The 24,955-nt window shown below is 34.2% G+C and overlaps 1 protein-coding gene across 1 annotated transcript in view; it reads left to right on the forward strand.

Moving 5' to 3' along the window:
- sntg2 (syntrophin, gamma 2) overlaps nt 1-24,955 on the forward strand; it is a 166,213-nt gene that overhangs the window by 6,915 nt on the left and 134,343 nt on the right. Inside the window, exons 2-5 of the mRNA XM_088623452.1 lie at nt 3,044-3,181; nt 17,600-17,656; nt 17,766-17,823; nt 21,660-21,703. Of these exons, the coding sequence (XP_088479578.1) occupies nt 3,044-3,181; nt 17,600-17,656; nt 17,766-17,823; nt 21,660-21,703 (297 nt within the window). The remainder of the gene's footprint in view (nt 1-3,043; nt 3,182-17,599; nt 17,657-17,765; nt 17,824-21,659; nt 21,704-24,955) is intronic.

Below are 24,955 nucleotides of genomic sequence, written 5' to 3' on the forward strand. Positions count from 1 at the left end.
AAATACCTCACCCATTTTGAATGGCTGCATCTGTATCATTAAAATCATTTGGTATTACCTCTTCATTCCACATCTGTATTTCTATGACAATGATATGGAGGTGTATCTTTAGTTTCTGTCCACCATATAGTAGCCTGGGCCCTTCTAGAACATACAGTATATCAAAAACATTGCCTTAAATAGAAATGTTAAAAAAAATAACTAAATTACTCCAAACTAGTCAGAAATATTTCAAGTAGCACTCAGGATGTAGTAATAAAATATTTTAAATTATTTTTGCAATTAATCTGTTTCAATTTTTGAGCATTTTGTTTCTTTTTGTAACGTCATGCTTCAGTGGTTTGTAAACTAAGCAGGTTTTTTGCTGTTGACAGGAAACAATTACAATATTCACTAACGTTTGGCTAAAATTTCCTTTTTCTTTGGTTGTCAATGCCAAAATTGACAATGTTTTGCAGGTGGAAAGTGTGGTTTCAAACTTTTGATTTTTGACCATATTTGTTGAAACACATTTAGTCTGCAAAAACGGCACAATTGGGCCCAATTTAGTTTTTGAGGAAACAAAAAGATAACACTTTTCCTGCATTTCAGATACTTCCTTAAGCACAGCAAATGCAACACAAATTGTCTAGGTGTTGTTCAAACCCTAACCCTAACCCTTGCTTGGGTCTTTCTAGAACATACTGTATATCATAAACATTGCGTTAAACACCAGTGTTGATCATTTTACCTACCTTATTCCACACTAGTCATAAACATTTCAAGTAGCATTTAAGAAGTAGTAATAAAATATTGTAAATGTTTTTGCTGTGAATCTGTATCAGTTTTCCAGTTTTTGTTTTTGTTTTTTTGAACATCGTGCATAGGTGGCGTGTAAAATAAGAATGTTTTTTTGCTGTTGACAGGTTAGGCTTACAATATTCAGTAACTTTTGGCTATACTTCCCATTTTGTTTTCCTGTGAATGCAAAAAGTGAGAATGTTTTGCAAAGGGAAAAGTGTGATTATAAACTTTTGAGTTTTTACCTTTTTGGTTGACGCACCCCTTGGGTCAGCAACAATTGCAAAATTGGCCAAATTTCATTTTTGAGGAAACAAAAAGATAACACTTTTCCTGCATTTCAGATGCATCCTTAAGCACAGCAAATGAATCACAAACTGTCTAGGTGTTGTTCAAACCCTAGTCCTACAGTACGTAAAAAAAATTCATCACTATCTGCTGTTTTGCTGTTATTCATTTCCATAATGGCTTTCATCACCTCAATAGGTGTTGGTACAGTTCTCAGACTGGGTGTTGTGGAATGAAATTGAATCTACAGTATTATGATTAACAGTGAATGTTTGTTAAAACAGATCTTCAAAAATGTTCCACTAATGGGTATTGGCTGCCTTGCTTGCCATGATCCATTCCCTAACTTACAGGCACTGTTCCTTAGGTACTTGGACCATAACTTGAAGAAACTATGGATTTCTATAAGTTTTTGTAGTTTGTATAAGATGATTGTTTGCCTTGTCTCTCCACCATCTGTTTTTCAAGGCACAAGTTATCCTTCTAACCTCCATCTATGTTTGATGGAGGTCCAAATATACTACTTGGAGTTTGGGTCATACTGCCATGTGTGGAATAAGGTTATTGATCATTAGACCATTTTTGCCAAACCAGTCCTGGTGTAAGTTCTTCTGACCAGGTGTTGGTGAGTGTTTGTCTTGAGGTCTTCCCTTAAGGAGTATGAACACTTCTTTACTTGCCTGTGACTTTGATTATCTGTGGACCTTGTTTCTTCCGTAGAAATGAAAAAAGAAGAAGAAAAACCAAAAACAAATACAGCAATCCTAAGGCATTATAATAAATCTAATATGTATCCACCAGCCTTTAGTCAACTTTACAAATCTATCAAAATTTCCAATCTTAGTAACAAGGCTGTTAGCTTGCAGCAGAAGTAGGGTCACACAGAAATAACATTATGTTTTGTATCATTTGTCATAAAGGTGAAATAGGTGTTGTGCTTCATATTTCCTTTGGTTATTTCTGGAAAATGTGAAAAACTTCCAATGTTTGGACTAGGACATACCAAACACATGACAATGGTTTATCTCTATGACAAACTACAAATGGCTCTGTTCAACTGTGGTGCACAGTATGATTATGTTTGTTCATTGTTTTCATCTGTTTATACAGTACGTCTTTATTTTAGATAGGGTTTAGGGGATTCTGTTCTTAGACAGGTAGAGTGCTGGAGAGATCATCCACCTTCCTTACAGGGGGAATTCCCTAGGGAACAATTTAGAGTAAACCAATCAAATCTAATGTGCGTGAACATGCATGTCTCTGGGAGTTGGCAAGAAACCAGAGTTTGCCCACACATCCAGTATGCATATTGGACCCCTTTTTAAAACAAACTAGGAGCATAAAGACACAATAGGGATTTAAATGCCTTAAATGCTTTGAAAATGGGGACCAAAGTATTTAATTAATCGAAGTTGAAAGTGCATGCTGTGAAACAGTAGATTCCACCATTGTATTATGTCACGAGACAGTTTGCAGTGATGTCCAGTTTGTCATGAGACCATATAACCGAAAACTTTAATGAACATGAATATTGTAATTGGCATGTACTATATGATGATGTGCATCTTTGATAAGAACTCAGCCTCTAGGATAGGCTGACACTAAGTGATATTCCCTTGAAATCAGGGTTAGCAAATGCTGGATATATACTGTAAATATTCCTATATTACTGTATATCGTTGGAAAGCACAATGAATGAAAGATCAGTGTCAAAAGAAATTTGATTCCTTCAGTAGGTGATCAGGATTCAATTATGAAGTAGAGTGGAAGAAAGCAATTTTTTTGAAAAACAGTTTTTTTCATTTTTAATTACACTGTAAAAATCACTCTACAAGACAAACAATTATTATAATGTTCAATTCATCAACATGATTTCCATATTAAACTATTTAATTTGTGTATGAAAAGTTAATTTTTCAATCAAGTTGCTTTTATTTGTACTTACAAAACTCTTTTACTATGTTTCACCCAACAGACAAAAACTGGAATAGCCCTGCTGTATAATGAAGAGACTGGTAATACTTATGACATTCGACTTAAGCTAACAAAGGAGATATTAACAATACAGAAACAAGACGTTGTTTGCATCACTGGAGGTGAATCCAGTTCAAATGTAAGTACTAAAGCTTTATACTTTCTTACAATAATGCAGAAGATTTGATCCTTTACATAGCAAGTGTGATTCATAAATACTATAAAGTCATAGATAAAATAAACGACATTTTTCATTATTTTGTCACATTTAAAATGTTACAATCAATTTCCTTCTAAACAAAGTCAAGTAAAATAAATGTAATGAAGTAGAGAAAATAGGATTATTGAAATTAACAATATATACAGTACTTCTTTACCCCAAAGTTTTGAAAATTCATGAAACGACAGTTTAATCCATCTCCAGGGGCAATTGCAGCTGCAAAACATTCCATCATTGGTTCCACTAACTGTTCACAGATATCTGCAGGGATACGGGACTCCTCAAAACAAAGTTAATGCAAATAATAATTCTAATAGTTTCCTCCATCCCTCATTTTTCTATTGGTGCTTTTCATCTACCCACAACTATCCATAAAAGCATGAGGTTGTCTAGTTTGGAAGGTGAATAATATCAACAAAAAATAAGAATAGCAAAATGCCAGAGGGTGTTGTTTTTACATGTAAAAACAATCTTGACTATTGTGAGGTCACTAACAGTACAGTACATCATTCTTCTTACCCATAGCATATTTGTGAGACATTTGTGATTCAAATGTCTGGTCTGCTATTAATTTAAACTCTTCAACTATTCTGGACATTCCAGTTTGATGCACACCCAGCACTTAAATACCCTTACAGTATCATTGGATAGTTCTAATATTATTGTGTAAGGGGTTTTCTTGTTTTCTTGTTCTTTAAATATGGAGTGCACTTTGGTTAAACACATAGATTACTTTGTTTTGCAAGTAATTAGAAGACTTTTACAAGTATCAAAGATTTCAAAGATTTGTTGGTTGCAGCACATGTAATGTATGACTCGAAAATTAAGTAGATGATCTTGTAAAAAATTGCTATATTTATCTTAAGTAATCCTTCAATTCCATGTGTAAATAAACAATAGCAGTGGTAAACTCCGCTAATTAAATCTTTACTGATTAAATGTAAAACATGATCTGATGCACTGTATATAATTGTATTGTTTGTTGTTGTTTAACATTGTTTATAATTGTATTCCCCTAATTCCCTTTTCACATATTTAATTTGAATCAATTAGAAAAGCAGTAAACAGTTCTTTTACCTCAAGCTTCAGCACATTGAAATCCTTTTTATCCTTTATGATTTCAGCCTTTACATGTAAACTCAGAATGACTAAATTAGATCAATTATAAACGTAATTGTTCTAAACGAATGCTTTTTCCAATGTCTTTAGCCTGTAAAAATTTTTTAGTCACCCATGAAATCTACAGGGTTGAAGGTATTTTTGGTAAGGTGGGAATTATTAAGATGGGACAGGGGAAGTTGGTTTAAAAATGGAATGAAAAACATATCTAACAAACAATGAAAAGGCTAAATTCTAGTTAAATTCTTAGGAGTCATGTGTCCCAGACTACTGCTTACCTTTAAAACTTTAATACACCATAACTTTGGCCATAATGTAGACATTGTGAATGCATCACAGTGAATACATAATATTTATATTAATGCAAACAAAGAAAAATACAGAAGCTTGTGACACACAACATTCTTATGACAGTAAAAATTAGTTTTAATGAAAACTACATTGTACAGTACAGTTACACATATTGATGTGGGACATATAATTCAATTGTATTTCCAGTTAATTGTTTTATATAACTTTTTTTCACTAATCAATTCCATGGTATGGAATGAATTGAATACAAATCATAAAAATTTTGCCCATTGGAGTCATGTGGGCATGTGGAATTTATAATGATCACAGCACACATGGCTGCCAATTTAAACTGCTTCGCTATATAAACCAAGAAATAATTCTTCAAGCTGACATAAAACTGAATATAGCACCTAGAAATAGTGTTTTGTGTTCTATACTGACAAACTTGACATAATCCACATTGGTCAGTTTTCTTGAAGCCAAACATATTTGAACAAGGTCTAGCATGTTACTGTACTGCTCTTACTTTATTTCTGGTGAGTTTAGTTTAAAGTTTATATACCATCACCATTTATGGACAAAATATAGTCACTGCATTTTATGTGGACCTTTATGTAATGCTGACATATAGTGCCATGAAAAAGTGTTATTGAAAAGTTTTGACACTGAATGTTTTCAGGTCTTCAACCAAAATCTAATTTAAGATAAAGGGATCCTGAGTGAACAAATAACTCTTTTTTTACTTATTTGATGAACAATTTATCCAACACCGACAGGCATTGTGTGAAAAAGTAATTGCCCCCGAGTTAAATCAACCCAATTAAAGAGATTAAAGTCAGCTGATTGAACACAGCCAGGCTTGATTATAGACAGCTCTGCTCAATATAAACCTCACTTACTGTATTTTGACCCTTACCATTAGAGTCAAGTTGCCAGCACAAAGATTCAACAAGCACATTATACCATGATCAAAGGAATTTCCTGAAGAGATCAGAAAAAAAGTTGTTGATTTCTATCTGTTTGGAAAGGGTTAAGAAAAACTATTTCTAAAGCTCTGGGACTCGAGCGAACCATAGTGAGAGCCATAATCTCCAAATGGAGAACACTTGGAACAGTAGTGAATCTTCCCCAGAGTGGCCAACCTGTCAAAATTTCTCCAAGGGCGCAGCATAAAATCATCCAGGAAGTCACACAGGATCCTAAAAAAAACATCCAAAAAACTGCAGGCTTCTCTTGCCTCAGCTAAGGTCAGTGTTCATGACTCCACAATCAGAAAGAGACTGGGCAAAAATGCCCTTCATGGGAGAGTAGCAAGGCAGAAACCACTGCTAACCAAGAAGAACAAAAATGCTCGTCTCTCATTTGCCAAGAAGCACCTGGATGATCCCCATGCCTTTTGGGGAATGTGCTATGGACAGATGAGTCAAAAGTGGAACTTTTTGGACGACATGGGTCCCATTATGTCAGGCGTAAAACAAACACAGCATTCCACAGTAAGAACATCATACCAACAGTCAAACATGGTGGTGGTAGTGTGATGGTGTGGGGATGCTATACTGTCTCTGGACCTGGACAACTTGCCATAATTGAAGGAACCATGAATTCTGCTCTGGATCAGAAAATTCTTAAGGAGAATGAACAGTCATCCGTCCGTGAGCTGAAGTGTAGTTGGGTCATGCATCAAGACAATGATCCAAAACACAAAAGAAGTCCACATCAGAATGGCTGAAAATATGCTAAATTAAAGTTTTGGAGTGGCCTAGTCAAAATCCAGACCTAAACCCAATACAGATACTGTAGCAGGACCTGAAACAAGCAGTTCATGTTTGAAAACTACTGATGTTTCTGAATTAAAGCAGCTCTGTGAGAAAGAGTGGGCTAAAATTCCTCCACAGCGATGTGAAAGACTGATATTGAATTATAGGAAGCATTTGGTTGCAGTCATTGCAGCTAAAGGTGGCACAACCAGTTATTAAGTGTATTACTTTGTGTTGGATAACTTTGTTTATTACATAAATGAAATAATAAAAATGTGTTATTTTTTTTACTCAGGTTCCCTTAATCTGTTCTTAGATTTTGTCTAAAGATCTGAAAACATCCAGTGTGACAAATATGAAATAGAGGAAACCAGGAAGTAATACTTTTTCATGGTGCTATAGTTTTTCAGTTGTTGTTATTCAGTATTGTTTTCTCTTTTGGTGTTTTAAGTGGGTTAGGGAAGCTGTTGTTGAGTATGTCAATAAACAGACATTCTTATTTTCTTTTGACTGTTTTATTAACTACACAAATCACACCTTTATGCCATATATTCCCGCCTTCCATTTCTCATTCTGTTGTCTTGCGATGTCTACTCACTATACTACATCCCCTACTTTGTTATTTTTAAAGTTCATAACTTTATCATACAATTGTAACAATTCTATATCAACACACAGGAAACTATTATTATCTATTACAACAACATTTACATAAAACCTTCCATTTCTGTTCAACAGATTCAACCCTCTTTTTTTCTTGTAACAACAATATCTATGTGTAACAACTCAAATGTTTGTTCAATTTCTGCTTACATCACTTCTAAATTTCTAGCAGTCTAAGTAACGTCTACATAAATAACAAACAAAATAGGCCAATTATCATTTGGAGGGCTATGCAAGTCCTTTATTTTTAAGTGTCTCTGTATTGAGCCGGTTTCCTGATAACCCTGCCACGTCTGGTTGTTACTTCACTTTTGGGTAAAGTTACTGGCTCTCCTTTGGATGTACTCTCCCATGTCTGAGAATGCTGCATTTCCTACATGTCAGAAAGTCCAGTGTATCTCTTGGCTCATCAGTGTTGGGTAGAAGTAGTTTCTTGTTTATTGATACTTCTTAGATGAATTGGGATTATTGAGAATTTGGAAGCTCACACTCCTCTCTAAATCTATCTAAAAGCTTCAACATCACTACTTCGCACCGGCCATCCCAGTAAATAAATCTATGAGAATGCACACATTTCATTCAATTAAAAGTAGAGCTATTTGTTTATTTTTGAGAGTATTTACATGTCCTTGAGACCATACTGTACGGTCCTTTCATGGGCCACCCAGTATTAAATCATCCTTGTCATCACTTTATGTGCAAAAATCTTTGATTCACATTTTTTAATTTGTGTGAGGCTATACAGTACCTTTTAGAATTTTCAGAATACACCTTCTGGAAAGGTATTTTATAGGGGAAGACATAGGGAACTGATTTATTACAATTATTTTTCAGTGTTAAATGTACTGGAAAAAGAAACATATCTCCAGCCTCTTTCTGCATTCTAAAGCTTTCAGACCTTTTCACAATATTTAATTGTATGTCAGTGCTTGCTGTTTGAGAAATAATGGTAATATAAAATTTTACTTTACTATTTGTAGACACAAAATAAATTGTGGCATTGATTTTTTCTCTTTATCTAAGACTCTCAGTTCTTGTATATGATGATGCTCCAATTTGAATTTGATTTGGTACTGGAACATTTTTACATTTAACTGTGGTGATCTGATTTCAGAATAAGCCTGTCATAAAGCAGCTCACTGAAAATATAACAGATTTTTAATAGATTAAATTGAACCATATCTCATTAAGGGAGGTTATTAATGCTTAATTAGGGGCTCTTGTATAGATTGTGCTTCTTATCTGAACAAATCCCATATTGAGTAGACTTCACAGTTAGGAATGACAATTTTGCAGCTAGAAAAATAACAACATTGTAATTTTCAGAGAAATGAGCTGCATACTTATTTTCATAAAAAATCCTGCTACTATTAGACAGGTGCAGAAGACACTGGAGACATGCTGACCACCCTAGCAGGTCACTTGTTCTAAAACTAAAACAAAATGATGGCTAATGCTTCTTAACTTAACTAAAGATGATGATCTTCTGCTCGTTAAGCCTGCACATTACTAACAACCGAGGTTGATATTCCTTTTTAGTAACTGTTGGAAATATAGGAACATGTTGGCCATTTAATACTAAACTATTTTTTTCATTCCCTGTATGTTTTTTTTTTCAAAGAGATCAAAAGTCAGACTTAATCTAACATCTCTTACAAACAGTAAATATGCACTGGAATGTTATATATAAATAACTATATACAGTGCGTACAAGTCTGTATCTGAGGGAATGCAAAGGGGCAGATGCATTTTCTCAATTTAGACCAAGGCGATTGCACACAGAGACATGTGCACTACGTTTGTGATCTTTTAATCTATTCTTTTGCACCTGAACTGGTTTAGGGTTGCCATACTGAAGGTGCTGATTACCTACAGTATGCAATTTGGAATAATCTAATTTTCTTTAAAATACATACAGTACAATCTGCATTTATAAGTTTAATCAATTGGAGTACTGTCTAGAGATTTATTAAAATGTCTTATTAGAAAGTAGTGTTGAAACAGAAAGAATAAGGTTCTGGATTCCGAGATGAAGTTAAACAGATGAGTTTATTGCATGCAGGGAACAATAGAACCGAAGTCTTGTTTCCCGCAAGAAACAACAAAACCGAAGTATTGTTCAAAGTGCTGGGACAAACTTTCAGTTTATATAGCATTTTCCTGCTGCGTCTGATGTCACTCATTATTATGGTAAAGGGGGGAAGGTCACGATGTCTGGCCAGTTTACAGCCTTTTGGCCAAATGGTTAATCAGTTATAATGATTATGTCACAAAAATATTTAAATAAGACACTTAACAGAAGCCTTTTAAACTAGAACACTTTATACTGTATTCTTGTATTTTGTAGACAGCTAAAATACTGTATAAATATTGATAATGAAAATGTTTAATTAGAAACTAAGAAAGTTTTCTAATTCTTTGGTCTGATTAACAGGAATTAAACATTTTTTTAGCATTAAATGGTATTTAAAACATTCCAAAATTATTTGGTCAATCATTTGATTTTTCTTATCCAAGAGCTACAAGGATTTACAGTATGTTTAAATTCCTTCATAATTATTAGCATTCTTGTTATTAATAGCATTTGAAATGCTGAATTATCTGGAATTAAGAAGTTCAAAACAAAAACGTTTGAAAATGAGTAACTGTACGTCAATTACTCTTGCTGTAACCATAACAAAATAAATTACTTAAATTACCCTCTATTTATCTATTATCAAAACATGTTTATTCCCAGTAATGGTTATGGAAATCCAAAGTCTGTAATAGACTACTATTAAAAATGATTATATTTAAAGATTTCTTTGTTGTAATTGAATGTTTGTCATGTCATTTGCCAAACCGCTTTATACTGTACCATACTTTGTTGCGGAAAGTCGAAGCCTACCTGGCAAGCAAAGAGTGCAAGGCAGGGTACACCCTGGACGGGGTGCCAGTCCATCGCAGGGCAAGTGCAAGCCAATCATACATTGGGACAATTTGGAGGCCACAGTAAAAGTCGAGGGGGGAAATTTGGCCCGGACACCAGGATAACTCCTTACTCTTATCGAGAAAATGCCCGGGGATCTTTAATGACCAGTGAGAGACAAGACCTCAATTTAACGTCTCTTCTGAAAGATGGGAACCACTACAGTATAGTGTCACCACCACTGTATTGGGGCATTAAGACCCACACCCCCCACTGGTCCCACTAACACCACTTCCAGGAGCAACCATAGCTTTCCAGGAGGTCTCCCATCCAGGCTGAACCCTTCATAGCTTCAGTTGAGCGGTAGGGTGATATGGCCGCTGGCATTGAATGTTTGTGACTCTTCAAAAACATTTTAGTTTATTTGCTTGAGTCTTGATCAAGACTTTTTCATTTTTCTGAAAAGCCCAAACAATTATTTTTCATTTTGTGTATGATGAAGTATAGTAGCCCATGGCTAGAACTGCACAATACTAAGCACAATCATGTACCTAAATATTCAGTCTTCTATATGGTCATAGTTAACATTGTTCTTGTAATTGAATGTACCCACACACAATGGCATAAATGTTCTACCAAACAGTCAATTAGGTGAACAGCCTCATATTTTCCTGAGTTTGTTGCTGGTTGCATTTTTGAAGGCAATGCAGTAAATTACTTAATGAAGGTAATTGATATTTTAGAGCAGGGGTCTTAAGCACATTTCCTGGAAACAACCTTAGCTCCCTACTTTGTGGAAAAATAAACATAATTATTGCTATTATTCTTCAACATCTGTAAAGTAGATCAGTGCTATGGGACAAATGGTGGCCACAAACAAAATGTACATGAACATAGGAGATCTGGGACCTCTTTTTATTTTTTTTATACTCTACAAAATCAGCAGGTCAGTCCCCTCTAAATATATGTATAGTCCTACTGTCCTACTGAAAACATAAACATATAAAGTATATACTGAGCATGATCCATAATTATTTAAAAATTGTTTGAAACAGCTACGTATTAACAAGCTTTTCGTTACTTATTATTTTGTCCAGATATTTAAACACCTTAAATCATGTGTGATTAAGGTTTCCAATTTACTAAATTAATAGATAATTTTGTTTCTTTGAACATATACAGGGTTGTGAAGAAACATCACATTCATTCAAATAGTTTGAAAATCAATGAAAACATATTTATAGAAAACACAACAGAAGAAACACTTAATTACTTAACATTTACTACTGTGAATTATCTTTCAAAACAAATGAGGAAGCTTATAAATTTGTGTCTACTTTATTTAAGTATGGTGGGAAGAATGGCATAATTTCATAGTTTAATTGGACCTTTTTTTCCAATGACTAGTCTGCTTGATTGGATGATGTCAGTTTGAGTCATAATTTCCCAGAAATATTAAGTATGAAGCCTGAATATTTTGAATAAATCAAGTTTAGAGAAAAAAGGGCAGTAGCTTGATTGTTTCTTTTACAGTACATATTCCTATTTCATTTTTAGTAATACCTTAGGGAAGCAAATATTATTTGATCGATGCTGTACAAAAACTTAAATATTTACAGAGATTACTAGGGCTTTACTTTAGGGGGTGCAAATCACCCTTAACTCTTTATATTATATGTGCTTAACAAACGGTTATTGATGTTGTATTTATAGAATGAAGAGGTGTGTCCATTCAGGTACATAATATATCTAGAAGCTTCTGTAAATATACGAAGATTTACTTTATTTAAGCTGCTTCCCCACAACTTAGTACCTACCTTAGTCTTTTTTCCTAAATGATGCTCATGACAGCATCACTGGCTCCACCTGCTGGCAGACAGCTTAAATAGTTTTCTAAGAAAGGGTTAAACATATGAATGTCAACTGAACATTATAACGTTATAACAGTGGTATGTTGGAAGTGTGTGTCACACTAACACTGAACTGACAATTGGTAAAATATTTAGAAATTACAAATACAGTATCTGACATCAGTTGGATAAGGATTCAGTTAATCACTAATAAGGATCACTTACTGTACTATCAGGTTATTGACACTATATTGAGGTTCTCTTAGTGTAAAAATGGTCATCACTGGTTCACATACTGTATACAGTAAATGTGCAGTTTATAATGAAGTGTTACCCAAAATGTTTGTAAATGAGAACAAAATTAACTTTTGTTAATAACATTTTTAATCATCAGTAGAGGTCTGCTAATACTAATTAGTACTATTAATGTGTATTTATAATCTGTTAATATATTATTATTAATTTTATACATGTATTTTGGAACCACATACCTAAAGTACAGTATAATCTTCAGTTTTCTACAAAGGCTGGAATATACAGTACTGGCAGTATTGTATTTTTCACAGAAATTTACTACTACATATTTACTCGGGTTCAAATAATCAGGTACATTAAAGAAGACACACTGTGCAGATTAAAATGCTTTTTCCACATATCTATTTATGCTCAACATGCTAGGAAATATTTTTTGTCCATGCAAAATCATCCACTGTATGTGAAGCTCAACATAGACAGATGTAATGCAAAGTCTTTATCTTGTGTGGTGACTGCTGTGATCAATGCTACTGTTATGATCTAAACATGTATGGTGTTCATGAACGTTCATATAATACCTTACTCCCTCCTCTAAAAATCAATCTTACCATTCCCTCACCTCCAAAACTTCATTTTTCCTCAATCCTGCTTCAAAATGTTCTTCTTCCTCTTTCAAAACTGTGCTCCTTGCTTTGGAAGTCCACGCTCCCAACTTACGCATCACTTACTATACAATCATGTTGATATTTGATTGCAAAGACAGTTAAACTCTGTCTTTGAGAAGAGGAAACAGCATGTTTTGGAGTAGAGAGGAGGATATCCTAATATTGTATGTACACCACATACAGTACAAGTGTCCGATCGAGTGTCAGAATTAGTTCTAGGAAAAATAACTCCAATCATATTCTCAAGCAAACCTAATAGATCTTAACTCACACACTGAAGAAGGCTCCACGGCCGAAACATTGTGTTTTCTGTCTTCTTTTATTCAGCACGGAATAAACCTATTACTTGTTCCTTTGCAGCCTACACATGCTGATGCAACTACCAACCTGAACTACTACAGCCTACACCTGCTGCAACCCACTATGTCTTCCTCCAAATCTTTTTCTAGATCTCTTCGTCATACCCTTTCTTCAACTCTGGGCCACTTGCCCGCTTCTCTCACAGACACCTGAAGAAGGCTCCACGGCCGAAACGTCGTTTTCTTTCTTCTTTTTTTTCAGCGTGGAATAAACCTATTACTTATAGGCTACGCATGCTGACGCAGCTACCCACCTGAACTAATAGATCTTGACTACAATGTGCTATGGACTGTCATCACTCAGACAAACTGTACAAGTACCAAATTTATAGCATTGACTGTCTTCAGTTCATACTAACAGCAAATTCATTTATATAAAACAAGCTGTTTATTTTGAACAGTTTGTCTTTCAGTTGTTGGTAGAGCCAGCTCGAAACAGCAATTACCATTGGGCTACAGCAGAGTAGAGCTAATAATCTGCCATTTGTGGACTAATTTTCAAGAAGTGTAAAATGTTATCTAAACAATCTTGAAAATTTATAGCAATGTTTACTTCGATTAAACCCAAAAGTGATGGGCACAGATGAAAAATAGATTAAAATCAATGCGGGATGCAGTTTTGGAGGTTGAGGATGAAGTTATTGCTTAGCTGATTAGACACCTCAGGAATCTCCCCAAGTACACATTTCTTACTAAAGAACTAGTATTACAAAACTTTGTACAATTACAACTACAGTACATACAGTATATTGTATAATTTATTAATAAAGGGGAAAGACATTACCCATGTTTTATTTTTTTCAGAGTTGTTTTTATGATGTATGTTTCACACTTTACACCTTGTCCTCATACATATAGCACACTGTGTGATGACAGATCATTAACTACTTTTGTCTGTTTTTTCAAACTGTCATGAATGTTAGCATGTGAGTCAAGTGCAGAAGCTGAAGCTTTGTGCATTCATTTTTGTTTTCTCAATTTTCTCTCTTAATTTGCTTACTGAAGTGCACATAGGCAGATCATACTCATTATGATAATCCCAGTAATGGGGATATCATGTGCAGGCTGAGTGTTTGGAAACCAAAGAACTAAAATCATCTTCACCTTTAATTACCATTGATCTTCTCCAAGGAGAACAAAATTTAAAAGACAGAGTTGCATGGCTCTAGGCATCAATATGCACAGTGCAGCTGAAAAATAAGGTAAACAAAAAGTAATTGAATCACGGTCCATCTCAGTCTATTCCATTCCTTTTATTTTAAGATCTTGGCAAAGTTTAGACCTCTGTACTATTTGAAACTTTATAAACATTTTAAATCACACCCGTATTTGTGCAGTATAATATCTATTTTTTTAAGTTGCTTACAGTGTCTTGTGTGAGTATTCACTCCATTCCAAAGATCAAATTTTGTTGAACCATTTTTTGCATGCACTGTTTTTAATTGAATATTTTTGTCAAACTGTGAATGTGACCCACTTTCATGGGTGAACAAAGTTAAATGTCAACATATAAAAAACCACAAAGCAAAATAATCACAGCTGCAAGTCTTTTTTTAAGAGTCTTCACCAAAAAAAAGCACATCAGGATCCTGATCCACAAACAGAATGGGCAAATTTCACCCATTCTACCCATTCTTCTTCCTCTGTTAAGTTTGTTAGGGTTTTTTGATGAACAGCAAATTTCATGTCTTTCTTCAGATTTTATATCAGATTCAAGACATTCAACTCCATCTTGTTAAACCACTCCAGTATTGCCCATGTCTTTTGCTTTGCGGTAATGATGAAAATTGAATTTTAATATTTAGTGCTTAGGAGAGGACGTTTTAGAATGTTTTCTTTTTTTTTGCTATATCCATTATATAGTAAAAATAATTTTAAATTAATATGTCTCAGTCCCTTCTGATGAGAAGCAGCCTCATAATAAAATGTTACTACCACCATGTTTAATAGTTAGGGCTGTGTTGAGTTTGCACCAGACTGCATTATTACCCAAGTGTTCTAGTTTTGTCTCATCTGACCACAAAACATTTTATGTTTGCAGTATCAATTAATTGCAAACTCCATGCAGCAAGAAATGGCTTCTTTCTTGTCAATCTGCCATAGAAGCCACCCTGTGATTCATGAACATTTTCTCCCATCTGAGCCACAGAACTCCGTAGCTCTTTCAAAATTGGCATTGTCCTCATGGGTGTAGCTCAAATTAATTTCTTCCTTGTCAGTTTGGTTCATTTTGTGTTTCCAGCCAGCGCCAATTTAGGAAACTCTGCAGAACTGCTATGAATAAATGTGTGTTTGACGCAGGCAGGTCGGGAGTGGGAGAGAGAAACACTGAAACACTTGTTTTCGCCAGAGACACAATGTAGCCGATGGCTGATAGCCGCAAGACTGATGAGGTGCCAGGAAAGAGCAGCATGTGGGTGTGCTGTGTGAGTGTTGTATGATTTACCCTTTGGAAGAGAGTTTATCTGAGTGCACATGCAATTGTAATGGTCTGTAGCCTGTGAGTACCGAAGAGGTGTATAAATTGTGTTTATATTGCAGTCCATGCCGTCTCATTTTCTGAGAGAGACAATGGTAAAAAGCAGCCTTGTGGACTCAGGGTCCAAAGGTTGCAGTCAACAGTGAAATGACAGGACTTGTTATAGGTTGCAGAAGCCCTCTCATGACTGAATGTGTGTTTGGAGACATCAGAGAAGAGACGTGGTCTGGATAGCAGAGGGCAGTCAGCCACTGACACTCAAGAGACTTCATCAGCTTGTTGATGTGAGAACATGAGTGGTATGCAGGAAGATGGCAGATGGAGAAGATAAGTCTTCCCCAGAAGGGGAACAATGTGTAAGATCTAGGAACCTGGAGGGGTTCCAGCAGAAAAGAACTTTCAGACTGCAGTAGGGTTTCTCTCCTGTCTAGGTGTTTCCATACTTGAGACTCTAGAATGTGAAAGAGTGTAAGAAACAGTAATGAGAACATTTATGAATTAGTGGTGGTCACTGAGCTGGAATTTCTGCCGAAGGGGAGGTACTGTATGTGCAGCTGTAAGACCTGAGAGGAAGCAGTATTCCCCAGCACTGTGGGAGGGCTAATTATTAATTCCTGGTCTACTAGTATTTCTGAGGGAGGACCAGAGAGCAGGGATTTCAGCAAGAAGGATTCTGGCTCTGTGAAATAAGAGTGGTGGATACTGTCTCTCTGGCAATGAGTTACGTCTGACTTGTCTCCACAGTAGGAAAAGAGAAGGACCAAAAAGGATCCTTTGGAGGTGAGTATGCACCAAAATTTAAGTTGTTTCGGGTTGGCAATGAGCTTACCCAGTGAAGTGGATCCTGCCTGGTACACACTTCTTAATGGTTTACTTCACCGTTCGGCAAAGGATATTTAGTGACTTTAATTTTTTAAACCTTTCTCCTGATCAGTGCCTTTCTATGACTTATCTGTGTTGCTTTGAAATCTCCTTGGTCTTCATGGTAAAATCTTTGCCTGAAATAAGATTACTGACGAAAGGACTAACTAAGGTGTTTTTAATATGAAAATTACAATTTCACACTAATTTTGTACATGTGAATTGATTTAGACTTGTCATAGCAAAGGGGGATATACATTTGCAGGTAAAGCATTGGATTCAGTTGCAGGGGAAAGTACCGTGTGTATATGGTTAGTATGGCAAGTTAAGGGACCTATGAACAAGAAGGTTGCACAGAATAGGCGGTCAGCAATATGAAATGACAGGGTGGTAAGGAGAGGTTACCAGTGGAGGTGTGATCTTGTAAAATGGGAAAGTTGTCAGTCATGGTTCTGGGAATAGAAAAGGTGTTAGGGTGTTAGGGAAGCACCAATGGAATGTGGTTGTGAGTCTGGAAGCATGGAAATAACCTTTACCTGTTCCTTTGCAGCCTACACATGCTGACACAGCTCCCTACTGAAATACCTTTAACTGTGCTGCTCTACCAAGATATTAGACAATATTATGCAATTTCCAATTACATCTACAGCATGATTTCCACTATGATGTTCACAGATCTTTGAAGATATACTGTAGGACCATTAAGCCAACAGATCATGCAGATCTCTGTGACATGCTGTTAGAGGTTCAATAGCTTTTTGCAGCCGGAATTGCACATGCTTGTGGTGTCCTTTTATCTGACAACCACTGCCTGTAAACCCTTCATGATATCTAAATTGATTTGTAAGCCGGGTCGACAAATGCTTTTACTAAAAGTCATTCCAACAATGTAACAGCACACTGATGGCACTGGGAAGTGTATATAGACAGAGTTTCTTTTTAAATAGGCTTTTTGCATTGTTATATTCAGTATGAGTCCTGAAGCACTTTCAACAAATAAAGTAATGATTTAAAACCTGAATTGCATTGGTTGTGCTTAAACATTTATTATCTCAGATGTCATTTTTAATCCTTCTTTGTAAAGTTTTTTATTATTGTTTTACCAAGCTAAATTACCATTTTTAAAGCACAGAACTGTTGTACTTCGAAGGCAAGCTGTCGGGGGATTGGGTCTAAGTATCAAAGTAAGTTTTAATCCTTTAAAATTTTTCTCATTGATTTTATTATTACAATTTGCATAGAAATGTGCTGGTTAATTGTGTTAATAATATTATTGCTATATCTGCATTTTAGGGTGGTGCTGAGCATAAAGTGCCTGTAGTCATATCGAAGATTTTTAAAGATCAAGCTGGTAAGGACACTTTGATACTATAATGTTCTTTATTGATTCAGACTATGAATTATGTTTATCTACACTATCGTGGGTGAAGTGCAAAGTAAATTAAGGACTTTAGATATTTATCCAGCAGTTGCAGTAGATCATACAACATACTGCTTGTTTTGTTATCTGCTTGGGTCAGCTGAAATGTAGATCTGAAAATATAAAATTTTGATATAAAATAAGTACTTTAAGTATTGTAAGTATTAAACTGACAATTTCAATTTTTTTGGTTATAGTCTGCTTTTGGTTCCCATATTTTACTCTTTTGAATATTTCCTCTTTATTAGGATTTTGAGAAATTGTAAAGCAATCTGGAATCTATTTTGTATTTTATGCTTGAGATCTGGAGAATAGAAAGCAGTAGGATTAATTATGTTTAATACAATGTCTAAAAAACAGAAAAAAGTTATTTATTTTTTGTAAGATTATAGAGGAATATATAGAGCTATATTGTATATACATTTTAACTTTTTATAAATACTTATTATATGTCATCCCTTTTATATAACATGTAAACAAAAATAACACAAAGTAATCCCAACACTTAAAAAATAAATACTGTAAATGAACAAATAAATAAATCCATGTTAACCCATCTTAATACATATTAAGAGTCAGAATAATTATTTATAATAATAATAATAATAATAATAATAATAATAATAATAATAATAATAATAATAATAATAATTATAATAATAATCAGAAGAAATGTTTTTTGCTAGGATGATCAAAATGCCTTTAATCAGTCCGGACCAAACGTTACAAAGTTAATGAAAAAATATATAGTATATATACTGTAACAACATATACAATCAGTATTAATACAAAAAATATCTGCCTGTATCCAGCAGTGTCAATACTAAGTATGGGAAAGTGTTCTCTCATTCTGGAAATTATGCTTTCCAAAACATTAGGTAAAGAAGCTAGCAGATGCTACATAGGCATATGTTAGTCTCTTTGGGTTTTGCTAATTACAAGAGTTGTAAGTTGTCTCTAAGCCATATGGAATACATTATAAATGAATGGGTTGACTTACTAGGGGAATAATTAAATCTCATACAATTTGAATATTTACTATACTTTATAAAATGGATGGAATATATTAGACATTTTAAATGTGTTTTGTTACTGTTGCCTTTTTAAAATATTTTATCTGAGCTCCTCTCTTGGGTATAGTCCTACAGTATCACTGAATTTAATTCAAACTTTATTATAGTGCAGTACTGTGGCATAACAGAATGGTTTTCTCACAGCTTTGGAGTCCTGCAATTGATTGGATCAGTATTTAGTGCTTCTAAATTTGAATTTCTTTTTCATAAGCATTTAATATTCTATGCAAGGAACTGATTAATTTTCTTAGTTAATTAATTGACCTCTTTTTTGTAGTGATCATGGGACACTGAGTTCCCATGAAGGTTCTATGTGAGTGGTTCAATAAAGTATGAAACCTATTAATCATTGCAGAAGTATATTTTTTAGTATATTTAATGTATATTTTTAAGTTTTTTAAAGGATACATTTTTAAAATTATTTCACTATTTTTGTACCTTATTCTTGAAAACCGTGGTGAACAGTCAAGAAGAAAATATATGCAACACTTTATGACAATTATTTTTCCTTGCAAAACAAAGATAGAGCTAATTAAAATATTTCTTGCATACCTGGGAGCAGGATGTACACAGTCGTACAGTACAAAAATGACGCTCATTTTACAATACAAGCAAATACACCAAAATACTGAAATAAAATCTGAACTCTTTGTGTTCTACCTTAGATTCTTCAAAATCCCTCTGTAGCTGGAACTGTTAACAGCTTCAGAGTCTGTCTCTGAGAATTTTCTCAAAAACAATTCCACACAACAGCTAGAAGTGATCTCTGCTTCCTGGTTTTTAATGTCATCCAAACAATTGTCTTCCACTAATTGGTCAGGCAATTTGACAGAAGGTCATTCCCCATTGCTCTCAGGGCAATGTCTTTCAGACAAGGATCTCCATTTGACTTCTGTCCTTTTCTAACATATGTATACTGGCAAAACCACCTGGCAGTAACTCCATTGGTGGTTACAGAAGTGATTAAAACATACCTCTAGTTACATAACGGATTACATTCTGCAAAATCTCACTTAAGTAAGTTTTCAATTAATAGGTATTACAACTGTTATAACTATTAACTACTTGCTTTCCACGTTACTAGAATGCTTTTGAGCCATAACTAAAAGGGCAGCAAATACCTTTCAAATACCTTTGGAAATTTAACCAGACACATAAAAGAAGATCCCTGTATGAGGCAAAGAACGAGTTTGCACACAATTTTCTTACATGAAGTAGGATTTACATTAGACGGGGTATAGGCCATGGATAGTGCAAGAAGTATCCTAAGTGCTGTTGTGTAAGAAAAATATTTATAAAACAGAAACGCACAACAACAAAAATAATAAGATTTTATTTCATCAATCATTTGAGAAACAGTCTCTGTAATCCACTTCATAATGTGATTCTTTGCCGAAATATATAACAATTACTGTCTGCTGTGATAGAAAAAAAAAAGATTCCCTCGGTTGGGTGCCATATGATTTTCTGAACTGCTTCCTCATAATTTGCTAGGAATCACCTTTCACTGGGAACTGAAAATCTGCAATTATTAAAAAGAAAATGACAGCCTCTGCTGGCAGTCCTGTCACCTTTACAATTTGAAGGAGAGAACACAGTAAAAGCCATGTGCCAAAGCATTACTTATTATTAAGATAATAAGATAATGCAAGAATGTTCTTAGTTTTAAACAAATAGGTTACAGTAGTATAATCTATAGTCATGTATTGAATATATCTTAATCTGTAACATAAAGTATATATTATGGATATGCCGTACATTATATATGAATTATACAGAAACTAAATAATTTTGGTTACCTGTAGAAATAATATAACTTTTATTTTGAGATAACATTTGCACAGCCAATTCATTAGATTGTGATTCTTTCAACCACAAAACATTAAATGAGCCCATAAAATATAATATTCCTGCTTATATTGTCAGTCACATTTCAAATGTTTTGAAAAACATTTTGTATAGTATTATGGATGATTTTCAAAATACAAATGTGTTATGGGGACACTTCCTCTGAGCATGGACAGTGAAGCTTGTCTGCCTTGAAGGACAAAACACAGTTGAATCCTAGAAGAAAATCTGCTTGAGTCAGCCTAAAATTTAAAACTGGTCGATAATTCACATTTTAGCAGAACAATGACCTGAAGGTCAAAGTCACACTGGAGTGGTTTGACAAGAAGAGGTTGAATTTCCTGGAGTGGTCAATCTATTACATCCTATAGAAGAAAAATGGTGAGAGTTGAAGATTGCAGTTCATCAGCAATCTCCAATGAACTTTTCAAAACTCTCACAGCTGTACCTGGAATTGTGCAAAATTACACCATCCCACTGTGCAAAGCTGGTAGAGAACTGCTCAAAAAGACTTACAGCTGTAATAACTACCAAATGCACTTCACCCAAGTTCTGACTTTGGGAGAATGACTACTTGTACAATTGTCAAATTCCAAAGTATTTATTTTCTTTTCATCTTATTAAAATATTTGTATTTATACATTTAATATGTATACTGTAAATATGTCAATTTTTGTGCTGCAATTCTAGGTTCACTTAAAAATTTCATAGCTGCTCATTGTGTCTTTAGAATTCTATAAGACACTTTCATTTATTGCTGCTTCTTGAAGCACTAGCTCATGTGAAAACTGTCATTATTTACTAAGATTAATATTAACCTCTAACCCCTCCTTATTTCCATTTTAGCGGATCAAACAGGAATGCTTTTTATTGGAGACTCAGTGTTACAGGTTAGTATATCTAATTTTTTTTCTGTTTTGTATATTGAACACAGATTATACTTATGTAACAGCCATCCTGATACATATACTGAAATACAAATTACAGTAGATGGGAAAATAACAAATTATGTTTAAATATTTTATATTTATAAAATATAAAAAGTGATAATTTATTGTAAATGGAAAATGTGCGACCTTCAGAAAAGAAGATGAAACAGAGAATGTACTCTGGTGTGATTTTACTCTTGATTTTCACATAAATACAGTATCTGCCTTGTTAGCAATCAAATCTGACCTGGACATCTGAACTAGATGTCACAACTTTCGCTCAACATTTTTTCCTATCTTCCACAGCATATTTATTTTGACTGCAATCTTTGTCCTGTTTTCTTGAATTCCTCCAGCAGATCAATGGCATTAAAGTAAGGGGGTGATGAAAACAACTCTTTAATTTAAAACCAGTGTCTTTTTTCTCCTTTAAGAAATTACATTTTCATCTGGCAATTTACTTCTGGCCATTGTCATATTGAAAAACAAGCTCTTTGCCTACAAGTTGCTTCCAGAGGGTATTGAATGAAGGAAATTGATATTATACTTTTACTTCTAGTTATGTAATAATGAAAGAACCCCACACCTTCACTTAAATGTACTTAAATTTTGTCAAATGTTCACATGCTTTTCTTCTTACAGTATGTGCATTTTATTCTTATGATTTATCACCCATTCTTAGTTTTATTTTTACATCATCTCAGTAAAAGGTTCCGTTGTAAGATAAGATCACTTTATTAGCCATTTACAATTTCTTGTATTAGAAATTCGTCTTTTCGCATACCCCCAGCTTGCTCTCCATAAGACAGAGACACACAGACAGGGGTAGAAGTTTGGGGTCAGAGCGCAGGGTCAGAGATTGTACAGCACCCCTGGAGCAGTTGGGGTTAAGGGCCTTGCTCTGGGGCCCAACGGAGTAGGATTCCTCTGCCGGCCGCGGGATTTGAACTGGCAACCTTCCAGCCACAGGCACAGATCCTTAGCCACAGCTACCGTTCCGCCCCTATGTTGAGTACAAGTCACATTAGAATTTCAAATATGTGATGCAACAGTTTCTTTTCAAATGAAGAATACATCGTTGTAGCTTAGCAAATAAAATGCTGATTTCCAAATAATCATTCTATCCACTCTTTATTATAGAATTTCTGCTTTTAAAAGAATCTTGGGTAGATTTGTGTGAATAGCTACTGCTATTTAAATGTGTATGCTTTCACTGTGTACATTAAAAGCACCAGATTTTGAAACTGATGAGGTAATTATGTAAGTACTGTACTTTAGTTCTCATCCCTATTATAATGGTTTGAAAAAGATTTTAAAAAGTGAAAAGAACATTGCATAACAACTTTTCAGATACATTTACTGTAGCACTGTTGACAACAAAATACACAGTGATTTAATACTGAACCTATACACGGCATATCTGCTAAGAGTATATGCTTTTGACAAGTTTTTCCACATGATTCCATACTGTTTGTTCTCCTTATAGAAAGTGTAATTCAGTAAGAAAGTGTCAATGACTTTCACTGCCAGTACTGTATATTTAGGTGTTTGGAAGCAAATATTGTCTTGGTATTTGAGATGCTTGTGTTATGACTTCATTAATTTTCACTGAAATTCCACTCTGTTATTTAATATAATAAATATAATATTGCTTTATTCCTCTTAGACTTACTCTACATTTTAGATTCCTTTTATTTCTTTATTAGACTTAACATGATTGATGTACTATTCTGAATTGAAAGGACAGTAACTTTTTTTTTACTTTTCATAGCTTAATTTAAAAGCCAGACACTAGACAAGGGAAAATAATCCCTAATGCTTAGATTAAATGAGCTGTTCAAACTGTAGTACCATCATATAGCATTAGACAGTGTTATTTTAACGTGCTCTATATCATTTGTGCACATTTTACAGATTACTGGTAGTTCAGAAGGTTCAAACACTCTTTGTGTACAACATCCCAGAAGATTAGAATTAAAATCTAAATGTGAAATATTCACGAACTTCTTTAAGATTGATTAGCATTGACATCTAACTAAATATAGAGCAAAAAGACATAGAACAGGGCTTTAATTATGTTCTTGGCAATGGCAGTAAGGCCGTTTTGTTTCCCTGATTTTGCCTTTCTCTTTTGACACTGATATTGGCCTCACATCTGATTTGTTCACTTTGCATATAGTTTTAATTGAGTACCATCCATTGAGGCCACAACCTTGCTTTGCTTTAAGCAAACAGTAGACATCGCTTCTCAACTGCTCATGTGGATGAAGACAGCTGAGCTTTGACATGAATGTATGGCTCACAAAGGGTGGGCACTGCACTTCCCACAAATAAAAGCACTTCACATTGACAGATAAAGTTTCCGGCTCATCCTGTGCTTTAGATACAAGAACTGCATGAATACCACATAAGAATACCTATCATTTTCCCTAAAGGATCAAGGTTTATGCAGTGCTGCCAGTGACATTTTCTAATGAATTTCGTGCTGAGAGCCACAGAACATATGAACTCAAAATAAGCTGCCAGTTCACAAATCTCTTTGACCTTAATTGTAAGCTTAGAATTTGGAATTTTTATATTATATTATATTATATTATATTATATTATATTATATTATATTATATTATATTATAAATTGAGTTGCAAGAAATATTAATTAACTGTAAAAGCAAAAAAATAATAATATTATGCCAGCTACTACATAAGCTACTTAAAATGGGATTTTGTTGTGACCATTAAAACCATGTAAAGAAAACATTTCATTGTGCCAAAAAATAAATACAGTATAAGATGTGTCAAGTTTCTTTGTTGATCTTGATTATGGAAATGATTTGGTGTGGTAACACACACAAAAAATGAAATACCATATTATAGGGCTGAAATGCATTTCAGTTTTACAGACATATTCCTGTAATAGCTCAAAGGTGCATTTCATACTCTATTCTTATAGGAAGTGCATTGATACAGAATAAATGTGGGGTTGTCTTATTTTCACTAATCCTTTAATTTACATATTTAATACACACACAGTATCTTTGATAAAAAAGCTTTGCAAATAATATATACAGTATATGATAACAATCCCAACTTTTTCAAAAGCATTAGTTAAGATTACAATATCAGAGCAAATGAGGAAATGAAGTCTGAGCCAAAAGCTACCTGTAAAAAACATGAAATATGTGAAATATCCAGGTCCCAAGTTAACTTGAAGTG

The sequence above is a fragment of the Lepisosteus platostomus genome, chromosome 3 (genome assembly GCF_059453375.1).
Source record: "Lepisosteus platostomus isolate fLepPlt1 chromosome 3, fLepPlt1.hap1, whole genome shotgun sequence".
Lineage (NCBI taxonomy): Eukaryota > Metazoa > Chordata > Actinopteri > Semionotiformes > Lepisosteidae > Lepisosteus > Lepisosteus platostomus.